Source organism: Mercenaria mercenaria, unplaced genomic scaffold (assembly GCF_021730395.1).
Source record: "Mercenaria mercenaria strain notata unplaced genomic scaffold, MADL_Memer_1 contig_2951, whole genome shotgun sequence".
In the NCBI taxonomy this organism is placed as follows: domain Eukaryota; kingdom Metazoa; phylum Mollusca; class Bivalvia; order Venerida; family Veneridae; genus Mercenaria; species Mercenaria mercenaria.
This window is the reverse complement of record NW_026461046.1, coordinates 27,596-49,870: the sequence shown is the minus strand read 5'-3', so window position 1 is coordinate 49,870 and position 22,275 is coordinate 27,596. Positions and strand designations below refer to the sequence as shown.

Sequence of the window (22,275 nt, the reverse complement as noted above, 5' to 3'; positions counted from 1 at the left end):
CGCGAGAAAAGGGTGATGAGGCATATTTGAAAGTGGAAAAATTATACATAAACAAGGTGCTTTACATTTGTGATAGCGGTACAAAATAGGTCGCATGTGAAAGTGTTTTGAAGTGTGTCTCGAGGAATGTTGAAGGACTAACTGGGGACAAAGGATCATCGGAAGATTTTATAGAAATTATAAAACAATATGATATTATATGTTTATCAGAAACATGGACAAATAATAAATCGAAAATTAACTTAAAAGGGTACAGCAATCCAATTTGTAATCCCGCTCGAAAGTAGTTGAGAAATATAACAACATATACCAAATTAGTCCATGAACTGAGACAAAAATAATATGTATGTATGTTTCTGGGGACAGCGACTGGATCTGGAAATGACGTCGTCAATATGGCGACCGATTACGAAAACAATACTGCTGAATAATATTTGACAAAATCAGTAAAATTTCTTATAATATCAGATATCATGTCATCGACATCTTATTCCCGAGCGCGTGGCATCTTATTTAGATCGCGCGACATCTTATATCGAGAGCAAAACATCTGATCTCGAGTGCACGACATCTTATCTCCACCGCTCGAGATCTTATTTTGACCATATGTCATCTTGTATTGAACGCACGACTCATTATCTCGATCGCACAATATCTTGTATCGAACTCACGGCATCTTATTTCGATCGCTAGACATCTTATCTTGACCATACGACTTCGTATATCGAACACACGACTTATCACCTCGGTCGCACGACATGTTATTTCGAGTTCACTATATTTTATTTCGATCACATGATATGTTATTATGATCGCTTCAGATAATTTTGATATTAAAGAAAAAATAAGTGTGTGTCCTAAACATACCAACGTACTTTGATGTAGATGTCATAAAGCTAAAATTCTAACACGACCTATTCAATTTTCCTATTAAACAAAGAAGGTTGGAAACTGTGTGTTATTTAAAAAATATTTTATAGCAAAAGAGTGCTTTAACATTATTTATGCACGATGGGTGGTTATACGTCGGGCGTAATAATTTCACGAGGGCGCAGCCCGAGTGAAATTATTTGTACGACGTATTACCACCCGAGTGTATAAATAGTGTTAATGTAGGGATAACGCATGTTTTTTCGTGTTATAACGTCTGCAGAATCCTGAGGGATTGGTTGGTGCCCGAGCCCGTAGGGCGGGGGTACCAACGTATCCCGAGGGATTCTGCAAATGTTATAACATGAAATGAACATGCGCTAACGCTATTCTAGCATAAAACGCGGAAAAAGTACTAATAAATGAATACATCCTACCTCAACGTCATTAAATTTCCATGAAATGCGCGGGAATGTCTGAGTTGTTTTTACGTTGACGTCATTTTGTTTTGAATTATCCGTTTTGGGGCCGAATGACGTTTACGCTTTGCCACGGAACTCGCATATGTAAAAAGGTGTTATAACAGCACGTGAGCGCGAGAATTTCTCTGTTAACACACGTTTTCTTTCCTGTTAAAACACCTCCGAAATTTGGCAATAACAGCAGTTTTATGCTAGAAAACACGGTTGCGCTATGAATTATTTCGATTCTAATATGCCCTTAATCTAAAACAGTAGATAAAATATAGAAGCGCTCTTTCTTGGTCGCAACAAAAACTTTGACGTCACCGCACGTTAATGTAATGTGACGTCATTCTAGCTTAGAGTGTTTTATCAGAGACAAGCATATTAGAATAAACATTCTAACATGGCTCAAATTGATTTCCAGTTAAACAAAGAAGAAGATCAAACGCAATATATCCTGCGATAAACAACGGTTGACGCACGGACCGGTAAGAGAGCATTATGACGTCAATTTTGACGTCATGTAGCCGCCTGACGTCCCGTACATTACTCCTCGCGTAAATGAATTCCAGCACAATATTTATTGAAATATATCAACGTTCATGTCAGAATGAAAACAATCAAGGCCTTCTTGTGATTTATCGTCTAATTTACCACGGTTCATCGTTCAGATGCTTCAGTATTAAACCACTCGGGCTAACGCCCTCGTGGTTCAATTCCTACGCATCTGAACTCTGAACCGTGGTTAATTAGACGATAAACAACGCGAAGGCCTTGATTATTTGTTAATTCTAATATGGCTAACAATGCTTTAATCATCACAACGATGTTATGCTGACGTCACGTCAACGTGAAATTTAGCGCCATGTACGCATCAAGAAATAGCGCTTTCAAATTTCATGAAATATTTTAATTAATAACATGTTTTAAACGAAATGTCACATTGCACAAATGTTTTGATTAATTTATACACATACTGAATTACTTATTCGCTTTGCTGAATAATTCGCAATAATTTTCGCTCGAACTGAATTCTGCCGCAAGACGTATTACCGTTTCCGGTCCTGGCGTGTTTTAACAAATACCTACTATTGGCGCCATGCTTGCGCGAAGAAACAGTTCCATCATATTTGATATAAATTTTACAATAAAGAACATATTAGAATCGAAATAATTTATAGCAAAACAGTGCTTTATCACTATTTATACACTTGGGCGGTTATACGTCGACGAAATAATTTCACTCGGGCTGCGCCCTCGTGAAATTATTACGCCCGACGGGTCATCTACCTTGCACAGCCAATCATCCTATGAAATTTCAACATTCTGGGTCAAGTCGTTCTAGAGTTATTGATCGGAAATGGTTTTCCATGTTCAGGCCCCTGTGACTTTGACCTTTGACGGAGTGACCCCAAAACAATAGGGATCATCTACTTTTCATGACCAATTATCCTATGAAGTTTCAACATTGTGGGTCAAGTCGTTCTAGAGTTATTGATCGGAAATGGTTTTCCATTTTCAGGCCCCTGTGACCTTGACCTTTGACGGAGTGACCGCAAAAACAATTTGGGTCGTCTCCTCCATAAGCCCTACCAACCTATGAAGTTTTGAAGGTTCTAGGTCAAATGGTTCTCCAGTTATTGCTCGGAAATAAAGTGTGACGGACGGACGGACAGGGGAAAAACAATATGTCTCCCCCAGAGGGGGGGGGGGGGGGGGGGGGGGAGAGACATAATAAACGAGTGATTTCCTATTAAAATTGGTCATGGGTTCTATTTCTTTGTTTGAATTTTGAAGTTACGGTAATAAGGCTGTAAGGGACTCGGGCTTCTAACTCATACATAAGCGACTATCATTTATTTTTCAGAAAATCGTGCATTCAAACATACGTACAAGAAACAGAAATTAAAAAAAAAAAAAAAAACGTACAAGAAATTTATACTAAACAGGATTCATACAAACGTTCAAAAATTACATTTAATAAATCACCGCAGAAAAAGTATTAAATGACAACAATGATTACTTTATATTACAATTAATTTTGAATATGAAAAAAACCCTTACCAATTTACCAACGTCACACCGACACATTCATAGGTGTACGGCGACTTTCCAGCTTTGATGGTGGAGGAAGACCCAGGGTGCCCCTACGTGCAATTTATTTCAGTACGAGCGGGCACCTGGGTAGAACCGCCGACCTTCCGTAAACCAGCTGGATGGCTTCCTCACATGAAAAATTCAACGCCGGAGTGAGGCTCGCTCGGCGGACCCACATCGATGAGGGCAAATAATTTGAAGTCAGCGACCTTAACCACTCGGCTACGGAGGCCCCTAATATATAAAGAATTTCCATTTTAACATCGATAAAAATTGAAAATTTTGTACAAACAAAAGGATGAGGTGTATAATAAAAGAGTCATTATAACAGTAGCCAGATCTGGGATTTTGTATTCGACTCTCGTGGATTTTACAAGATCGGATCACACACGGCGCTTGCACGCTTCGTGAGATCCGATCTGAAAAAAATCGACTCGAGCCGAATACAGCATCCCAGATCGAGCTACTATAATAAAACCCTATTATACGTCAATGTACAATAGAGTACGAGGGGTGTTCAATAAATACCCGGAAAAGTGCTTTCATTTCTACATGTAACATCAAACATCAATGAAAATATTAAAGATGTAGATTAGGGAATACTTACTTGATAATTCAAAATCACATTTAATTAGTAAATCTTAGTCCCCATGGTAACGTCATATCATGTCATCCGGCCAGTTGTATGTCTTTTTCTAGTATGCATTCGCTAAAACATTACTTGCATATTTAATTACTTTTTCAAGCTACCTTTGTTTTTAACTCAGGCGAATATTAACTAAAATGTAAGCATAAAGCTTATAAATTTAAATTATAAATGTGACATCAATGAAACAAAGAAAAAGACAAATGCTATGCTGCATAAAATTTAAAAGTCAATGCCGTGAAGAAAACAACACTTATTAGTGGTACGATAGGTTTAAAAAAGGTCAGGAAAATAATGCTGACGACTCGTAGTCAAGACGTCAAAAAACAATAGCGTTCGGTCACTTTTGAAAATTTCAGAGCTGCTTTATAAGGATTGGTGCATCACAGTTAAATGTCCCGTTTCATTAAAACGATAGTATCATAATATGAACAGTATTGATCTGTTCGTAGAAAGTTGTAGGAAATTTATTTAATGGCAGAAAACACATGACCATTTGTAATCACGATTGGTATTTATTACTTATGAAATAATGTGCATGGTTTGAAAGCTGCTATACAAATATTCACATCTGATATGTTCTTATCAATCATATTTTAAAATTTTAGAATAAAAGCACCAAGAATAAAGATATTATAGCACTTTTCCTTGTGCTTTTTGAAAAGCCCTCATACAAAACTCTATAAATACATACTTCATGTATGTATGTGTGCAATACCATATTGCTATTCTTATTCAGTATACGTCTTTATGAAAAATATTTAGTATTTTTTATACCGACGTTCACCCTCTACACAAATAAAAGTGTAAAGTCGCGATATGACATATAATTGTGTCGGTGTGACGTTAAACCCAACAAAAACAAAATAAAGGTGTAACATAATTGTCTATATATATTTATTCATGATGTGTTGTTTTTCTCTGTCTTTCCTTCCTCTGTATACACTCTGTTCATTAATTCGTTTTTGATAATATACATTTATGTCACATAAGAAAATCCATTGCGAGTTACTGACTTTCTTTAATAAAGTCATAACTGTTGCAAACGATGTCTGCCAGATACTAAAACCTATCAAAGGGTGTCTTTGGACGCATCCCATCCTTTCTGCAAAGAAAAAAGGAAGAATGTTATTAGAAACCAGGACAAACCCTGAATATGCGTAGCTAGCAATGTATTTATTCATTTATCAGTCGGATATTACGTAAAGATGGATACCCTTCGATACGATCACGAGACAGTATAGTCTTCCTTTATCTGGCAATATCCTGTTAGGAAAAATGTTAGAAAGCAGTAAGTATCTATTAATTAGAAAAAAACCCGAAACCTAGATAAAGATCGAATAATCGTAGCCAGTAATGAATTTATTCAGTTGTAGGTCGGGTCTCACTTAATTTAACAAATTGTAAGATAAGCACTGTTCATTCATATTATTTTAATTAAAAATTCACTTTCGAACAAATAATTTAAATATATACATAAATGTGTTGTGACATAGCAAAATATTCTTCTTTGTTTCATAGTAAAACTGTAATGGCGTGAATGTATTGGGATTACAGTTATTTTCTTAATAATGATATTACTTTATTCTTGCAATTTTGATCTATAATTTGTCAACGGATACATTGATGATAAAAAGTGCGATATTTTTATCATTTCAAATGGAACAGGAAATAGGACAAAAATAAATTGAAGCAAATTACTCTTTACGCAGGACAAAAATGTTTGGGCTGATTTATGTCGAGTTTCAAGTTTGTTTTCTAATTCTCACTTGTACAGACAAAATGCTTAATAAGAGCATGACGAAATAATTTCTACCATATCTAGCTGCCGTTTGGAGAAAAAAAGTCAAATATATTACAATGCTGCCTTATTTGTATACAGATTTACTACCTTTCTTATTATTTGTCATATTTTTAAATGAATTTTGGACTATGTATTTTAATTGATTCATTTTATAGTCTAATTGATTCATTTTATAGTCTAATTGATTCATTTTATAGTCTCTACTAGTAGTCTCTACTAGTACATTGTATCACTAAACTCAAATCTCCTCACAAGTCTATAAACACAATGCAGACCTATTCCGAGAATGATAACTGACTTACCTACATGCTTCTTTGTTTTACATGTACATAGTTCAGATAAGTATCGGATTTGAAGAACGTTTGTAACGTGTATGTATGTTAAAAACAAATAGTTAGAAGAAAGAACAAGACAATATATGTCACAATTTATTTGATACTATTAATATAACAAAATGCCCAACTTGCTACGAACCTGTAAATATATTTGTCAGCAATAAGAACATGACATTTTGCATTGCATGAAAAATCCGTGCATATTTGGAATAGTCTCTCTCTGAGATCATCAATGTGTGTCTAGTCAATAGTCAATTAGTCAGAATTTGACGCGAATGGTATTTTATGGCTTTTTAATAATGATTTAAAAAAAAAAAAAAAAAAGTTTATTTAGCTCTTAATTTGATTTTAATTTGCCGTATAAAAAGTATTGATATAGATTTATCATTACATTAGTACAAGAAATGCGTATCATAATATACCCTGATTTGGCACAATGAAATGTGCTAAAACCTGCGCGCACAACAAAAATCTTCAGTTTTGTTGACAATGAGTACAACTAATTAACAAGTTTGTAGTTAGAGGCCTCTGTTTTGATTGACATGGCAACGATTTGAATAAACATTATAAAGTTTAATGTCGTTTTGGTTCTCCACACCTGATTCACGTGAAGAAGTTGTCATACACTTGTGAATGCCAAGTATAGAATCAATGAAACCTTGTACAGTGCAAAATATCTAATAATATTTAAAGGCATAAAAATGTCAAGTGTTAGTTCGAAATGAATTAACGACATTCAGCAAAATTGGAACATTTTTTCAGAAAACAAATGTGCTTTAACCAGTTTTCCACCAATTATCACTACCTAAAACTGCCTTTGAATATGTTTAAACTATCAGTCTTATTTCAGACACGTTGGGAATGTATCACGATAATTTAACTTGGTTATTTTCAAAAATACAACTTCGTTACTTACGTTCCATGTTAATTGTACAGAATATCGTCACAATTTGCATTAGCAGACTATTAATTAACTTGGAGGAAATTTGTGTAGTTTGTATTTTTTGCAATCAATAGTTTTCTTTGTAAAATAAACTGTTCTATTTCAAGAAGCATTCTCCACTCTGACGGAAGAGTATGCCCGTACAGATATCAAGATTTGCTTAAAATTGAATGATAAAACTTTACATTAAAGTCATGTTTAAATCAATTTTCAAGATATGTAAAACTAGTCGGATTTGTTTTCACTTATAACATACTTTTTTGGAAACAACTGAAACTATATTTACGGAGTCAATCACGCGTTCACCTAAAATGTCATGCACGGACTTCTCATGATTCTACTGCATTGTTTCGGTCGCTTACGCATAACTTTAAATTTAATCTCTGACAAACGCGTAAGTGTGTCGACAATTTGGCTCAGTGGTTAGAACATTGGACTAGCATCGGACAGGTCTGGAAATTCTTATAGACCTCATAAGCGGTCTATAAGGTGTTTATAGACCTCATCGGAACAAAGAAGCCGGTAGGTAAATACGTATTGTAGTTTCTCACGCTTCAAAATACTAAGTCCGATTAGCAGATATATGCTTATTAAAAACATGTTGGTCATCTGGCAATGCCTCTGAAAGGGGCAAATATTGGGTACAAAAATTACCACTATTTTTTTTTTTTATCTTTTTATTTCAATTGATATCACTTGATATGAAAGATTTTATCTTTAGAGATGTTTTAATTAAGAAATAATTTATAGCAAAACAGTGCTTTATCACTATTTATACACGACGGGCGGTTATACGTCGGGCGTAATAATTTCACGAGGGCGCACTGTTTTGCTATAAATTATTTCGATTCTGATATGTTTTTATTGTAAAATTTATATCAAATATGATGGAACTGTTTCTTCGCGCAAGCATGGCGCCAACAGTAGGTATTTGTCAAAACATGCCAGGACCGGAATTCAGTTCGAGCGAAAATTATTGCGAATTATTCAGCAAAGCGAATAACTAATTCAGTATGTCGTCACCTTAGTGCAAAAAGTGAATAAGTCCTTCTTTAAGTCAATGCAGTTATCCACTTCTTGCGTTGAGGTGACGATGTGTACAAATTGATCAAAACATTTGTGCAATGTGACATTTCATTTAAAACATGTTATTTAGTAAAATATTTCATGAAATTAGAAAGCGCTATTTCTTGATGCGTATATGGCGCTAAATATCACGTTGATGTGACGTCAACATAACATCGTTGTGATGATAAAGCATTGATGGCCATATTAGAATTTATCATTACATATTATTACTATATCTGAGTAAATATTTACCAAAAAATATATATCACTTGTTAAAATGTGTACTTTCCTGGATTCAGTTTAAATAAGAAATTATACAAAAATATCAAATACCATTCATAAAATGGAAAAACTGTGACTAAGATTTTATATATTAAAAACTTCTGTTGAAATTTTAAAGTGAGAAATATAAGTTGTTACTGAAATGGTTTTCCACTCCGGGTAAGATCATTTTATTGAATAATCTCAAGAACTGATGAAAAATAGGCATGGCAGTGATTAAGATTAAGGCTAATGTGAGCTAAATTAGTGTAAACAATCGGGATCTCTACATAAACAAGCTGAGTCTTATCATGTTATTGTTAAAACAAAAATGAATGCTGTTGTAGGGATAATACACGTTTTATTGTGTATTAACGTCTGCAGAAGCCCGCGGGATTGTTCACAAACATATCCCAAGGGCTTCTGCAGGCGTTAATACACAAAACAAACGTGTATTGCCGCTATTCTTGCCTAAAAAACATTACACGACGACTAAATGCATTGTTTTCATATGTGATGACTTGACGATTCCGGTACAATTTTTATTTACCATTCTTGTTGTTCTTGGAAACGGTAAACATGTTTTAAATATCCATAACCGGGGCACACATAACAATAACACTACTAAAAGCGTGATTTGAAGGTTTTTGAGCATTTTATTTTTATTTTTTAGTTATTACAAACGTTACATTACAGATAATTTTGCATATAACAAAAAAAAATTTGATAAACAGAAACACAATTATTTCAAGAATAACAACTTTATATTCGAATTATTTTGAGTACGAACAAACAGAGTACGGATGAGTACGAAGCTAGTGACTAGCTTTCGGGGTTTATTATATGAATTCTGCGAACAATCAGGTAAAAACAAACCCACTGATACTAACAAAAATCATTAATATAATACCTAAAAACGGGCAATAGCACAAGTTACACGCCATACTTATTTATTCACAGTTATTTACAATAACTGAACAGACGCTTTGTAAAGGGAGTAAACTCTAAGAGAAGCTAGTGCGTACATTGATGGAGGCAGTACGTTTGGGGTTGGAAACTGATACAGCTAAACATACTATGGATTACATTGTATCTATAATGCTACAAGAACAGGTTATTATGGAAAAAACAAGATGCAGATGCCAAATATCAGTCTGCGCAGAAATACATACATACGTCCCTGGTAAAGCATTTCAAAAATAAAAATCATATATTAACAGCACGTGAATTGCCTTGTTTGCACACGATTTTTCTCCCGTTTATAAATGGGCGGATCCAGTGAAAAAAGTAGTTTTTATGCAAGAATACTTAAGAGTGCTTTACATGTATATTTTGCCCGCTAACATAGTCAGAAGGTACTCCAGTGTTTCGTAATAATGTTGAATTAAAATCTATTTCTATCAAAAGAATCTCAAGTAGAATTAGCAAAACAACAATTAGAGCTTTCGATGTGGCATTTCATTTGTTTCAGTATAATGCAGATATACGTCCGACCTGGTCAACTTTCAATTAATCTATCAGTAGAAGTGACCAAAATATCGCTAACGTTCGCTGCATGCCGATCATACAAGTACCAGCCAATGATATCGACACATAAAACACTGTTGTTCACAAGTGTATGCATACACCAGAAACTGTAGACCAAGGTGTCTCTGCATGCCGGGACAAGCTTATACCTAGAGTGGGCGATTTGCATATGTCACTGAATTATTTGGAAGTAATATGTGGCTAAATGAAAGGGCTGGGTTGAATCAAATCTTCTGGGTCCTATTCCAGCAGATCATTTCTTGGACGGAAAGCACTTTAACAGAGGAATGAGGGCTCACAAGATAGCAACACAAGCTCTTTGGCCATTGGTTCTTCCACAATCACTGAATTAGAATTACATTGAAATAAAGCCAGGAATAAATTGATAATTTTGTAAGAGAGCAAGTCAGTGAATATGTATCAAATGTTCCGCTACGTGAGACAATAAAAAAGATCAATCCATCTACATTTGTTTCATTGAAGATCGTCGATAAAGCATCAAAATAAACAGTTGAAATGAGCAAAATATTAACAGCATATTGAAATATCCTGCATCGTGTAGTGCTGCATATACGGGAGGCAGGGATGTAAAAACAGTGGAAATAATAAAACATGAATTATTGCCAGTTTCAGTTTCCATTTCTAAATAAAATGAAACTCTCAAAACGGACAAGAAATCCATATTGTAAGATGAACTTTTCAAGGAAATTGAGACAAATGGCCAAATAAATATACAAGGGAGTCAGTGGCGCAGTAGTTAGCAAGTTGGACTACAACGCCAGCGGTCCGGGTTCGATTCCCGGTCGCGGGTGGTATCCCTACTAGTATTCAGTGCTGGATAATTTACTTAAATTGGTACTGTTTCCAGCAGTATCGGCCTAGACTGGATGCTGGGGAGGTAAATATGACGCCTGCCGTGGGCTCGGCTGGAAATAGGTTGTTCCATCCATTCCAGGTGGGAACTTTTGTCGACTACTCACGTTAAACAAGAAACTTTACCTTTTACCTTTTTAAGGAAAGTCTTCATATATGGTGGATGACAACACGCGTAAGTAGAAAGGAGAAACAACATCAGATTAGTATGCTACAGGGGGGTCGAACGTAAAGTGTTGTTTTGGGTGCCTTTATGTGAGGAGCTGTTGTTGTTGGAGTCAAAATGGCGGAAAATGACGCTTTTTTGTTGAGAATTTTGTAACTGTAACTTTGTTTGCAGTTATCTCTTAATTTCAATACTGTTGTTCACAAGTGTAGATAGACAAGATAGACAAGTTGTTCACAGAAAGATAAAGACGTATTTATCAGCGTGAAACTTTGATGAATTTCTTATTTAGCAAGTGATTAATCATAGTTAACAACATAAAGGCCTGAGTAGGGTTTAGATGCGTTATAATTGAGAAAAAAAGTGAAGGTCTTTCAAAATATTACCCCAATCAGCCATCTGGTGCCTTCAATAACTTTTTTGTTCTTAAATCTATTTAGACAACGATTTGTGTCGATTAAAGCCAAAATATAGCTCTCTGGACTGGCTATATTGAAATTAAGAGAAAACTGCAAACAAAGTTACACTTAAAAAGTTATTAGAAAATTCTCGAAAAAAAACCCCGTCATTTTCCGCCATTTTGACTCCCTCAACAACAGCTACTCACATAAAGGCTCCCACAACAATACTTTACGTTCGACCCCCTATGCTAATTCATAATTATGTTGATGAGGTTTCAACAAAGGAAAGAAGTATGAAAAAAATCTAGAATGTAAAAGCATCTCTCTATAAAATAAAACTCCAGCATACAACGCACAAGGATTTAAAGTAGGAAAGTACCATCATCAAAACTTTTTAGTACTTTCTGCAAATAAAACTGAGTTGGCTAGATTTTTATCAGGAGAACTGATCATGCAAATCCCTACTGAAAAGATTATTTTTAAGTGGTGGCTTTTAGAAAGAAGAAGCCATTGAAAGAAATACTATGAACTTAACATGGAAGCATTAGACGCTTAACACAAAGAAGCTGACACTAAAATCATTCTTTATGATGTTCACAGCTGTAAAAGATCAATTTGTTACACTGTTGTTATCTATAAAACATCTGCATTTCAAGTGTTTATAACCAAAGCAAAACTGATAGAAGGTCCTGGACATGGACAACTATCCAACAAAGTAATGAAAAACTATGCATATTTTATTTGCAGAATGTATGGTCAAGATACTGTTAATGCTAACACTGCTCGAAATATTATGTTTGGCAGACTTACAAGTCCCAAATCAACGATGTTTGCTCATTTCACATTAGATGAGCTACTAATCAAGCTCTGGAATGGAATCAAATAACACTTCCCATCCCAGACCTTCCTGCATATGCCAGCATGGTTTGGATTTAGCAGATGAAACAGTTAAGTCACATCTTATTACCCGTGATACCATTCCAGTTTTTTACTTGCAAATATTCATCTGAATGTAGGTCCCTAAGATAATGGTTATGTGAAAAACAGTTTATGGATTTAGCTTCTGTGCTGTTAAGTGATTTTAAACGTAAGATTATAGTAATGTATTTAACATGGCAATTATGACCAGCGTGAACAATTATTGTTATATGATCATTTTAGCTACGTTAGAATGGTTTCTCTTATAAAAGTTTGCACTTGAATGAGCAAACATTTAAAGAAACATTATGTATCTCTGAAAAGTATTGTTCATTTAATTTTAACAATTACTATATAACACGTTATTTTGATCAAGAAACCCACATGTTGTTTAGTAATTGTGATAATATTACATATTTGTATAAAATTATCTTTTTCTCAGACCATTTTTTTTTCAGCCCTTTTGACCTATTGACCTATTATATTATTTGTAAAATATCAAACATAATAATAATAAATTATATTTTCGAACTCAGCAGACTAAAATTATATTAAAAATGTAAAGGGGACAAAGTACTAACACAATCCATGTACTTCTCACACTATTGAAATCTAGGACTATTTTATTTTCTAAACAAATTGTAAACGAAGCATACTATGTACATAAGTTTCTAGACATAAATATTATTCACTAAAACGCTCTCGAAATTAGTTAAATATTGCAAAAATATAATTTATACTTCAGTTATTGTAACTAGGATTTACAAAACGAGGCATGCCCTTTGATTATGTTTTTGACTTATCAATTTTGAAATTCTACATGTTTGTTGGCTAAAGTTTGAATTTACCTTATAAATCCTTTTCTTTTTCACGGCTTGCTGGGATCGTGGCTTAGATGCCAGTCTTTTTGATATGCTCTGATGTGACTGTCCCACGCCATTCTGCACATAAGGTCTCTGAGTCTTCTCTGCCAAGAAGTATGTACCTATATGAAATACCAAAACCATATGGTTTACTGATTCAGAAGAACGCTATTCTCGTATTCGTTTTAATTCCCGGCTTCAACAAAGACTGTACGATCAATGTAAAGTACATTTGTGAATGTGTATATAGATTTTAAACGTTTTAATATTCCTTAGTATATGCATATTTATATACATTGAGGTACGTAAAATTGTTAGCAATGTTACGCTCTACGTGTATATATTTTTACTCACCCTCTCTCTTAAGCTTAAAGTCATGTGTTGAGAAAAGAACTTCGTCCACGCCTTGCCTAATTAGTGATTCTATCATATATTGCTTGTTTTTATCCAGTTGATGTTTAAGAAACAGGACAAATATTTCGGGAAGCATCAAGGTAATAAGTGTGCTACTAGTTTCCTGTACTCCTTTGACGATCACTTCATGAATCGGAACCAACAGTATGGTAGAAACTTCTTTTCGAAAGGCTTCCAGATCTCTTCTATTTGAAAGGTTATGGCCAACAACGTGGAACTCCACAATGCTACAGCCTTCAGCTAGAATATATTGACTTTTCAGGTAAGATACTTTTCGGATTATGTATTACCAGTATTTGTTTCCTTAAAAATGGTCTGAATAATCTGGAAACGTTGATATTATCCTTTTTACTATTTTGATTAATAAATTGAAGGGTGAAAAGCTTAATCATCGTAAAACGTATTTGGGGAATTGTTTTACAGCATTTGAAGTTGATCACCTGGTGTTCCTTTTGGAATTTCATTCAGCCAGACCTAAGTTATGAATCTTGACGTAGTGAAAAATACACATAAAGTTTGTATGGCATACATCTTAAAACTATATCAACCATGTACAGTAACAGGAAAATGGAACACCAGTGTCCTAAGGAAACACATCTAGTTGGTGACTAAAGAGAGAAAGCTTTTGAAATTCGTTCATTAAACCATCATATTGTGTATTCAAATTATCTTGACCTTGATCTCTTTCCGTGTAATTCTTAATTATAGACAGATGAAATTACTGACCTCTGACTTCACCAGCCCACTTTGCTTAAACCTCCCAGTTACAGATAATGTGTAAATTTTGTATTCAGAGTTTATGGGGAGAATGCTGCTTTATAGAAATAATTCTCTTTTTCAAACACTAACCATTTAAATCTTTAATTTTGCTAGAGTATTTTCGAAATCTCAAAACCAACCATATTGACCACATGTTATGATACAATAAACAGTATATCCTAAATACTTCTAGGGTACATTATTCAGCTAATTCATTCTAAAGCTGTCAGAGGTCGCCTGCAATTCTGTTTTGGGACTGACTGATTAATGTTTATTCAGGTTAAAACACACATCTAAAAGTATCACAGAATTCAGTTAATGACTCTTAACTGAATACTGTGATACTTTTAGATTTGCACATTTAACTCCCTGAGGCCGATATCGTAATATATCTGCTGCGGCGAGATTAGAATTACCACCTAACGTCGAAGAACATTTTCTGGTCTTATCACAATCTCACGTGCATGCAGTCAATTGAAATCATGCAGGGAATCATTGGTGATTAAAATAAATTAAAATAAACTTACACAATCTTCGAAGTTTCAAAAAATATTTTTATATCCTATTTCATCCGTAACCTATATCCAAATAGAAAAATATTTTCACTTCGAAGTATTCACAATTTTAACAAACCTACTGCGTTGAAAATATTTGAACGTTTCTGGTTCGCTTACTTTTTCACATGTAAAGACATTGAACTCCACTAAAAATAGAAATACAATATTAACAAAGACTATGTACAAAAGCATACTTAAAATTGACACCTGTTTTTGTGTGAATATCGATCATGCCTTTGTTTAATTTTGATGTATACATGTACACAAACGTTTTGTGACACGCGATGAGACAGTTAAGTTGTAATATATACATTTATTTTTGAAAAAGGTTACTACAATCATATGCTTATGTAGTCACGTTTTTTTTGAATTTTATAAAATATGTTTTGTTTTGTTCATGTTTTTCCGTTTATATCGTATTCGATTTAAGTGTACAAATATTTCAGCCTTCTAAAACTTAACATTTTCCGACCAATCATTTAACTGATAATGGAATGTCATCGTCTGAATCATCATTGGACGGAACTGATATGTCAGAAGCTGCATGATAATGAATATTTTCTTTATTTTAAGAAAGATTTTTGGCAGACGACATTATTTTACTCCTTTGAAATACAGTATGAACGAAACACAGTGGATTTCGTCTTTACATGGTCGCATAATGGCAAACACTTATTTTAACAAGGGAACTAATTAGGACTAATTATAAAAATAATACCTAGTATGCAAAATAATTTTGCTTTTGCCAAGATTATCAAAAATTAACAAGTACATGTCACAATCAGCATGATCTCGGTGCCGCGACTATACTCGTCAATCGCCGTCCTCGGGAGTCCTGATAACGCGCATATAGTCGGATATCGACGCTACGGGGGTAGAAAATATAACGCCTATAGTCGCATTTCGGCCCCAGGGAGTTAAGGTCACATTGCGACTATCTATATTTTGATGGTGGAGGAAGATTCCAAGATATTGTTAAAGAACAGCCGACCTTCCGCCTGGATGACGTCTTCTTTTTACGTATTTTACACCCAAGCACAGGTTTGGACTTACATTGTTGACAGGCTGTTATTCTAAGTCAAACACCCTAACCATTCTGCCAAGAAGGCTGTTAAGATATCTATGGATAATTAATACCTAAATGTGTTGTTTTCTGAAAGAAATGCAGAATTTCGTCTTCCTCGAAGAGTTTGATGTATTTTGCTGCAATTTCAAGAAGATCTTCTCTGCCAAGTGCACGGAGAATTTGCTGAATGTAAAGTATGTTATGACCGTCTACGTATCCTGCCGTGCGAAGTGCATCAAACATAGCTCGTGGAGTCCTAACATCGTGAGGAATTATTTCTGGAATTGAGCATCCAGTAAAAGTACTTAAAGATTCCTTTCTTGCAAAAGAATGATTGGTTCAAATGAGCAATTGTGTGCATGCTATGAAGAACAAATATATCATTTACACAAGGGACCTCAAAAATAGCCTTAATAAGTAAAATGTCTTTTAATAGGTCTTGGTTAATTTAGAATAATAAATGATATGCTGAACAGTAAATAATTTCCCACCAATTGTTTGATATTTTCCACATTTTTTGAAATTTTAACATTGTGAACACTTCTGCAAACCCTATGGCCATAGAAATTTATTGTTTGCTCGACTATGAGAAAACTTATTCATCCTAACTGCTAAAACTACAAATGTGATAATGTCCCATGAGAAGTTTTTGACACGGGTTTTTGGGTAAACAATGTTGCAGGCTACAATTTATTATTAAGACTAAATTGACACTCTTTGATCGTATGGTTGAACCAATTCTATCATATAGTGCGGAAGTATGGGGCGTAAACGATACAAGTTGCATAAATAGAATACATATGAAATTTTGTTAAAAATATTCGGTGTAAAAATGCAAGCACCAAATATGGCAGTGTTGGGGGAACTTGGAAGATATCCTTTCTCAATTTTTTGCAAAGAGAGAGTTTTAAAATACTGGTTGAAGTTTGTAAATAATCCTGATCTATCATGACTAATATTTTGATACAGGAATGGCATGGTAGTATTACAAACATGCCAAAATTCGAATACTATTCAAGATTTAAAATGATGCTTGAACCGTATCTCATAAATGTAGATAATAACTATTTAAGAAAATTATTCAGATGTTATAGAATTTGTTTAGCTATCGGAATTTGAAGATATCGTGGTGTATCTAGGGATTAAATAATTTGTAATTTAAATGTAATATAAATACAAGTGGTTGTATGTGCGATGTATACTAAAAATAAGTTAGCTGAATAATTGTTCCATCAATTGGTGATACTGGAAACGTTATTTTTGCTGTCTGGAAATGGCACATACAATCTGTTTGACTGATCAATTATACCACATATAGTTCACGTTTACATTATACTTATTTTTTTCTCGGCTTCATGTAAATAAATAGGGTAACATTAATCTGAGCAGTATACATTTAGGAGGAAATATTTTGCTGTCACCTAAACGTTTAAAACTATTTATTCTTATAAAGAAATATATTTTTAATCACAAAGGACCCCTTTTAAACGAGTTAAAAGTTCCAATTCAAAATGGTGGTATATTTGTGCACAGAATAAAGAAATTGTCAGTTTTATGCCATTGGACGTCAGTGTAGCAAAATCCAGTAATGTTAAATGTTGACACTCAAGTTCGAAATCTTGGGATCATTTTCTTTCTTCTTTTTATTTTTGCCATGCATGATTGTACATTTGACGAATAAACAATACCCTTGTCTGTTCATACAGTAAACTAGGCTCGAGAAAAAATTCTAATCAATTCTTTCTCAAGTGAAATATTCGTTTTTTTCATATGCATTTTAAATTAATTGGAAAGGTATTATACTGAGACTGCATTCGTTTCCGATGATTCGAAAGTTATAGATCATATATTAGTAAAATTTATCGCCTATTGTATTATAATTGTAAATATTCCATCAATATAATAATACAGGTTTTCATTTGTATATAAGGAAAATCAGCTAAATGCATCTTAGAAAAGACGTCTGTTTATCTAACCTACATCTGTCCCGAAGGTATTTGATACATTATTAAGGAAAGTATTATTGAATTCTTTAATGTTGATTTTCAAAACTTGAAAATAATGCATTATACAAATTTGCCGTCTAGCAAGTCTATATAAATGTAATAACAATATTTCCCCATAGTTACCTTTGAATCGTTCCTTAAGTTCGACAAGTTCTAGAGAAGTAATGTTCTTGCTGAGATCTACGATGAGATTGTTGAATTTATAATCAGGTGGGGGAGTTGAGGGAAATCTCCGTGCACCACAACTCGCAGTCATCACTGAAGAGTGTATAAAAAAGATTGCAAAAATAAATAAACTGAATAAATCAACTAAATAAGAAGATCCTTAAACCGGCAAAATAAAAGCGGACTCGATTTGTGTTTGTCAATATGAGGAAACGAAATATGCAACTCCCCTCACACACACACTTCATGTCCAGATATATATTAAGAAATGATAGTATTGAATCGAACTGAATCGAATCGAATCTTTGATCTCGAAGCATAAGAAATAATATCAACTTTATATCTATTTACAGTCGCCACACGGCTATTAGTGACTGTTGCAAAGTCTAAAAGAAGGTTCTTTCAAAGCCCAAAAAACAACGAAACAAACTACTAGGTAAGTTGTCTTATGTAAGTCTGTAATATTGCATTTTTCATCAATTGTTTTAGCTATCAAGTGAATAATCTGATGAAAGAATAACCGCTTTATTTCTGGCCATCATTTCATTTTTGAAAAGTTTAATGCTCGACACCGTAACACCTCACTCATATTCAGCGAAGGTAAGTATAAACATATTTGCTTTAAAGCTAAATCATCAACGCGATAGCATTTAGCGGTTACATGAACTACAGAATGACTGAATCATAGGGAGTGCAATTTACCGTTCCTGTACGTAGAAGCGTAGACATCGGGGTCTTGCAACTAAAATAAGTAAGTGAACAGAGATGAACTTTATGATGAACTTGTCACTTAAAACATTGTATAAAATGCATGCACTCTGAAAAACCGACTACACTAAACAATTTCAAAACTTTCTATGACCAAGTAATTAGAGCAGCTGACTTTGAATGACGCTCCCATTCACATATAGATTAAAAATACAATATTTCAGTTATTTGCTGTCTGCTGACCAAACTTCAATTCTGTTTAGACATTTCTTGAAACATACACTTAACAAAATTCCTAATTGGTCAGTTTATATTGTATTACTATTTTTGGCCGACTCATGGCCAGCGTAACAGCATTAGTCGCTTTGACCAATATTGCATATTTTGCACGTGCAGAGCATGCGCACCAATATGCACTTGTTTGTGAACATTTTTTGCATTGCTGACGAAAGTCCTACTAAAAAACACATATCATTGTGATATTGACACAAGAGGAACGCGCACGGGCTGTCGGAATTTTACAACAAAACTCAAAATCGGTCACTTCAATGAATTGTTCTATGGTAAAATTTTGCCAAAAGAGCGCGGATGGTAGATAACCAACGATTGAAGGTTCTTGTAAACGGAAATAAGTTTAAAATGGAAATAACCATCAAAGTAACAGCTACAACTGAATTATATCAAAATGTCTTTGAAATTGCAAAAATAATTACACACGTGTCGTAAATGTGTCCCAGCTAGCAATATTCCGACAGCTCGATCGCGTTGCTTTTGTGTCAATTTCACCATGATATGTGTTTTTCTAGTAGAACTTTCGTCAGTAATGCCAAAAGTGTAAACAAATACGTGCATGTTGGTGCGCATGCCATGCACGTGCAAAATATGTAATGCTAGTCAAAACGCCAAATGCGGTTACTTTGGCTGTGAGTTGGCAAAAATAAATCAATAATTAGCTGCAGTATCTATTCAAATATCGTTATATGAAATTTCGTGTGAATGCATGCATTTTTAACAAAATAGAAATACAGTATAAACTGACCAGTTAGGAATTTTGTTGAGTGTATAGCCTAACATAACAACAAAAATTGATGAAAATATTTATCATGAAAGGATAAGTGCCCCTGAATATTCAATCTAATATTCCGTCTGTTAGAGGAAAGTTGCAGGCAATGACTTTGTTGAAATGCCCTATTGGAACTCTATATTGTATATGTATGTTTTCAATGAAATAAATGAAATATGCACTCAGGAAAAGTTTGATTGTAGTGGACATACTTGAAGTTGTGCACTAGCAGAATTATCGCTTTGAATTCAGTCAGTAAATGCAGAATCAATGCTCGTGCATTTGACAACCTTCAAATACATGCTGTAACAGAATGCAAATATTTAAGCTCTGACCGGTACTCGCACCCAGGACCTCTCACACCTAAGGCAGACACTACCTCTTCACTAAAACAGCAGTAACTATAGGTAGGCAGGATATGTGCTCCCTTATTTTCCATCCGATTATGTAAACTGGAACAATTTTGTGACAATAATATGTTCGATCGGAGTACTCCGGGTTTTCGGTGTACAGACTTTGTTAGCTAACGGGAATTTTCGTGTAAAGAAAAATTATAATCTAGATCAGGACAGCATTTTTCAAACAAAATCCCGATTTTATCAGATTAAAGTATAGTTCATCAAAAACAGTATTGATTTTTATTTTTCATAAAAGTAGGTTTTTTTCAAAACCTTTTAGTAAAATGGTACTATGCGAAAATATCAAACACAATCCTGACATTTCGGTATGGGAGAGTAACCAAAATTACATTGGACAGTCTGCGGTTCTATGGTTACACGTTTGGTACCAACAAATTAACGTTTTAAGTTGCTTACGTGTGGCGTTTTTTAGGGTGAAAATCAACATAACCTTTTATCATTGAAAAAACTGGCCAATATACAAAATGTATTTGTATTTTAAAATTGTGATTTAAGTAGCAATTTAATATACAACAACAAACGAATCTCAGCGTATCCGAATAAACCTAATCCGAATGAGGTTGATGAGCGGTAGTCATGCTACGTTTGGCATGAAACAGTTATCACTTATATATCCTTTTATGTATATACGCATGAAATATTTTATTACATGTTAAAGAAAGTATGGACTGTACTGTTCAAAATGTATTGTATGTACTGGTTTGTAATGGATGTAATGAATTTTATATTGATCAAACAGGAGATAAACTCAGAAATAGAAGGACAGTACATGACCAACGAAAAACTAAGTGAAGTTTTTATGTGCGCTATTTATAGAACTGTGTCAGATCATGCATATGAATGAAAGTAGTCCAGCAGCATACAATACGGAATGTACAATACGAAAATTAAAAGGTACAATACGGATTTTTTTCTGCCTGTTCATATTTTATTGTGAAATACAAGCCGATTTTTTTTTACAGAATTAAATTGGTATATAATAAAGATATATATGCTAGAACTGTACTACATGTACTATCCGGTCTAACTATTTTTATCTTGTCACATAATCAGTAGTGCGTTTTGTAGCAGTTCTTCTTTGTTTTAACATCATTCAACTTCTTTTAATAATCTTACGAAATATTTCATGATAGCCACGAAAACAAAAACTTATAAAATAAATGTACGTGATCTTACCTTATAACACGACTTTTTTCAAAGTGACAATGATTTAAATAAATTTAATACCTTAATTATATGTCATCTAAGTAAGATCTAGTTCTAATTTTATACTTAATATCTTATAAGTTATGCTAACGTAAACAACTATTAATAAATTACCAATGATTAGACAATAATTGTTTGCACATAATACTATCTAGCCAGATAACAGTTAATTTTATTGTAACAATAATTTCAAACAGTAGCGTTTGAGTTAAACTATCGACAAAGTAGAGGATTAGCTTGTTAATCTAAGAGTGATCTATTTGAGGATAAACACATGATCTCACAGCATGAGAAATGTCGAAGTATTATCCCCCTTGATTATCGACTGTGTTTAAGAATTTCTCTCTGATTGAATTGTCGCCCTTACATTTAGCCAAAAGTGAATATAATTTTAAATCCGAATATTTTGTATTAGCCTTAATGTTGCTTTGGGAAATTAAATGTCTGGCAATATACAGTCTGCATTTTGTAAATTATTTATTTGTTTGTGAAAAACATTTGTGTTGTGTCTAGTTGCCGTTTTTGTCAAAACTCGTAGTGGTTTACAAGTTCATTCTGAAATATTATTTCTGTATATAAAGACAACAACATTACTGTTAGCACATTATGGGGAATTTATGTAAAACACAATAGAAAATGGTTTTTAGATAGCATATGTCCTTTTTTGAAATTGTCC

The 22,275-nt window shown here is 33.8% G+C and overlaps 1 protein-coding gene across 1 annotated transcript; it reads right to left on the bottom strand.

Annotated features, from left to right (window-relative positions):
• Positions 1-3,183: 3,183 nt before the first annotated feature.
• On the bottom strand, positions 3,184-21,665 carry LOC128552607 (uncharacterized). Its single transcript, XM_053533654.1, has 6 exons — positions 21,570-21,665; positions 18,162-18,296; positions 16,104-16,310; positions 13,591-13,890; positions 13,222-13,358; positions 3,184-5,182 (listed from the first exon to the last, which is right to left on the bottom strand). Exons 2-6 carry the CDS (start codon positions 18,292-18,294, stop codon positions 5,150-5,152), a joined length of 810 nt encoding a protein of 269 aa, XP_053389629.1. The 5' UTR covers positions 18,295-18,296; positions 21,570-21,665; the 3' UTR covers positions 3,184-5,149.
• Positions 21,666-22,275: the final 610 nt, after the last annotated feature.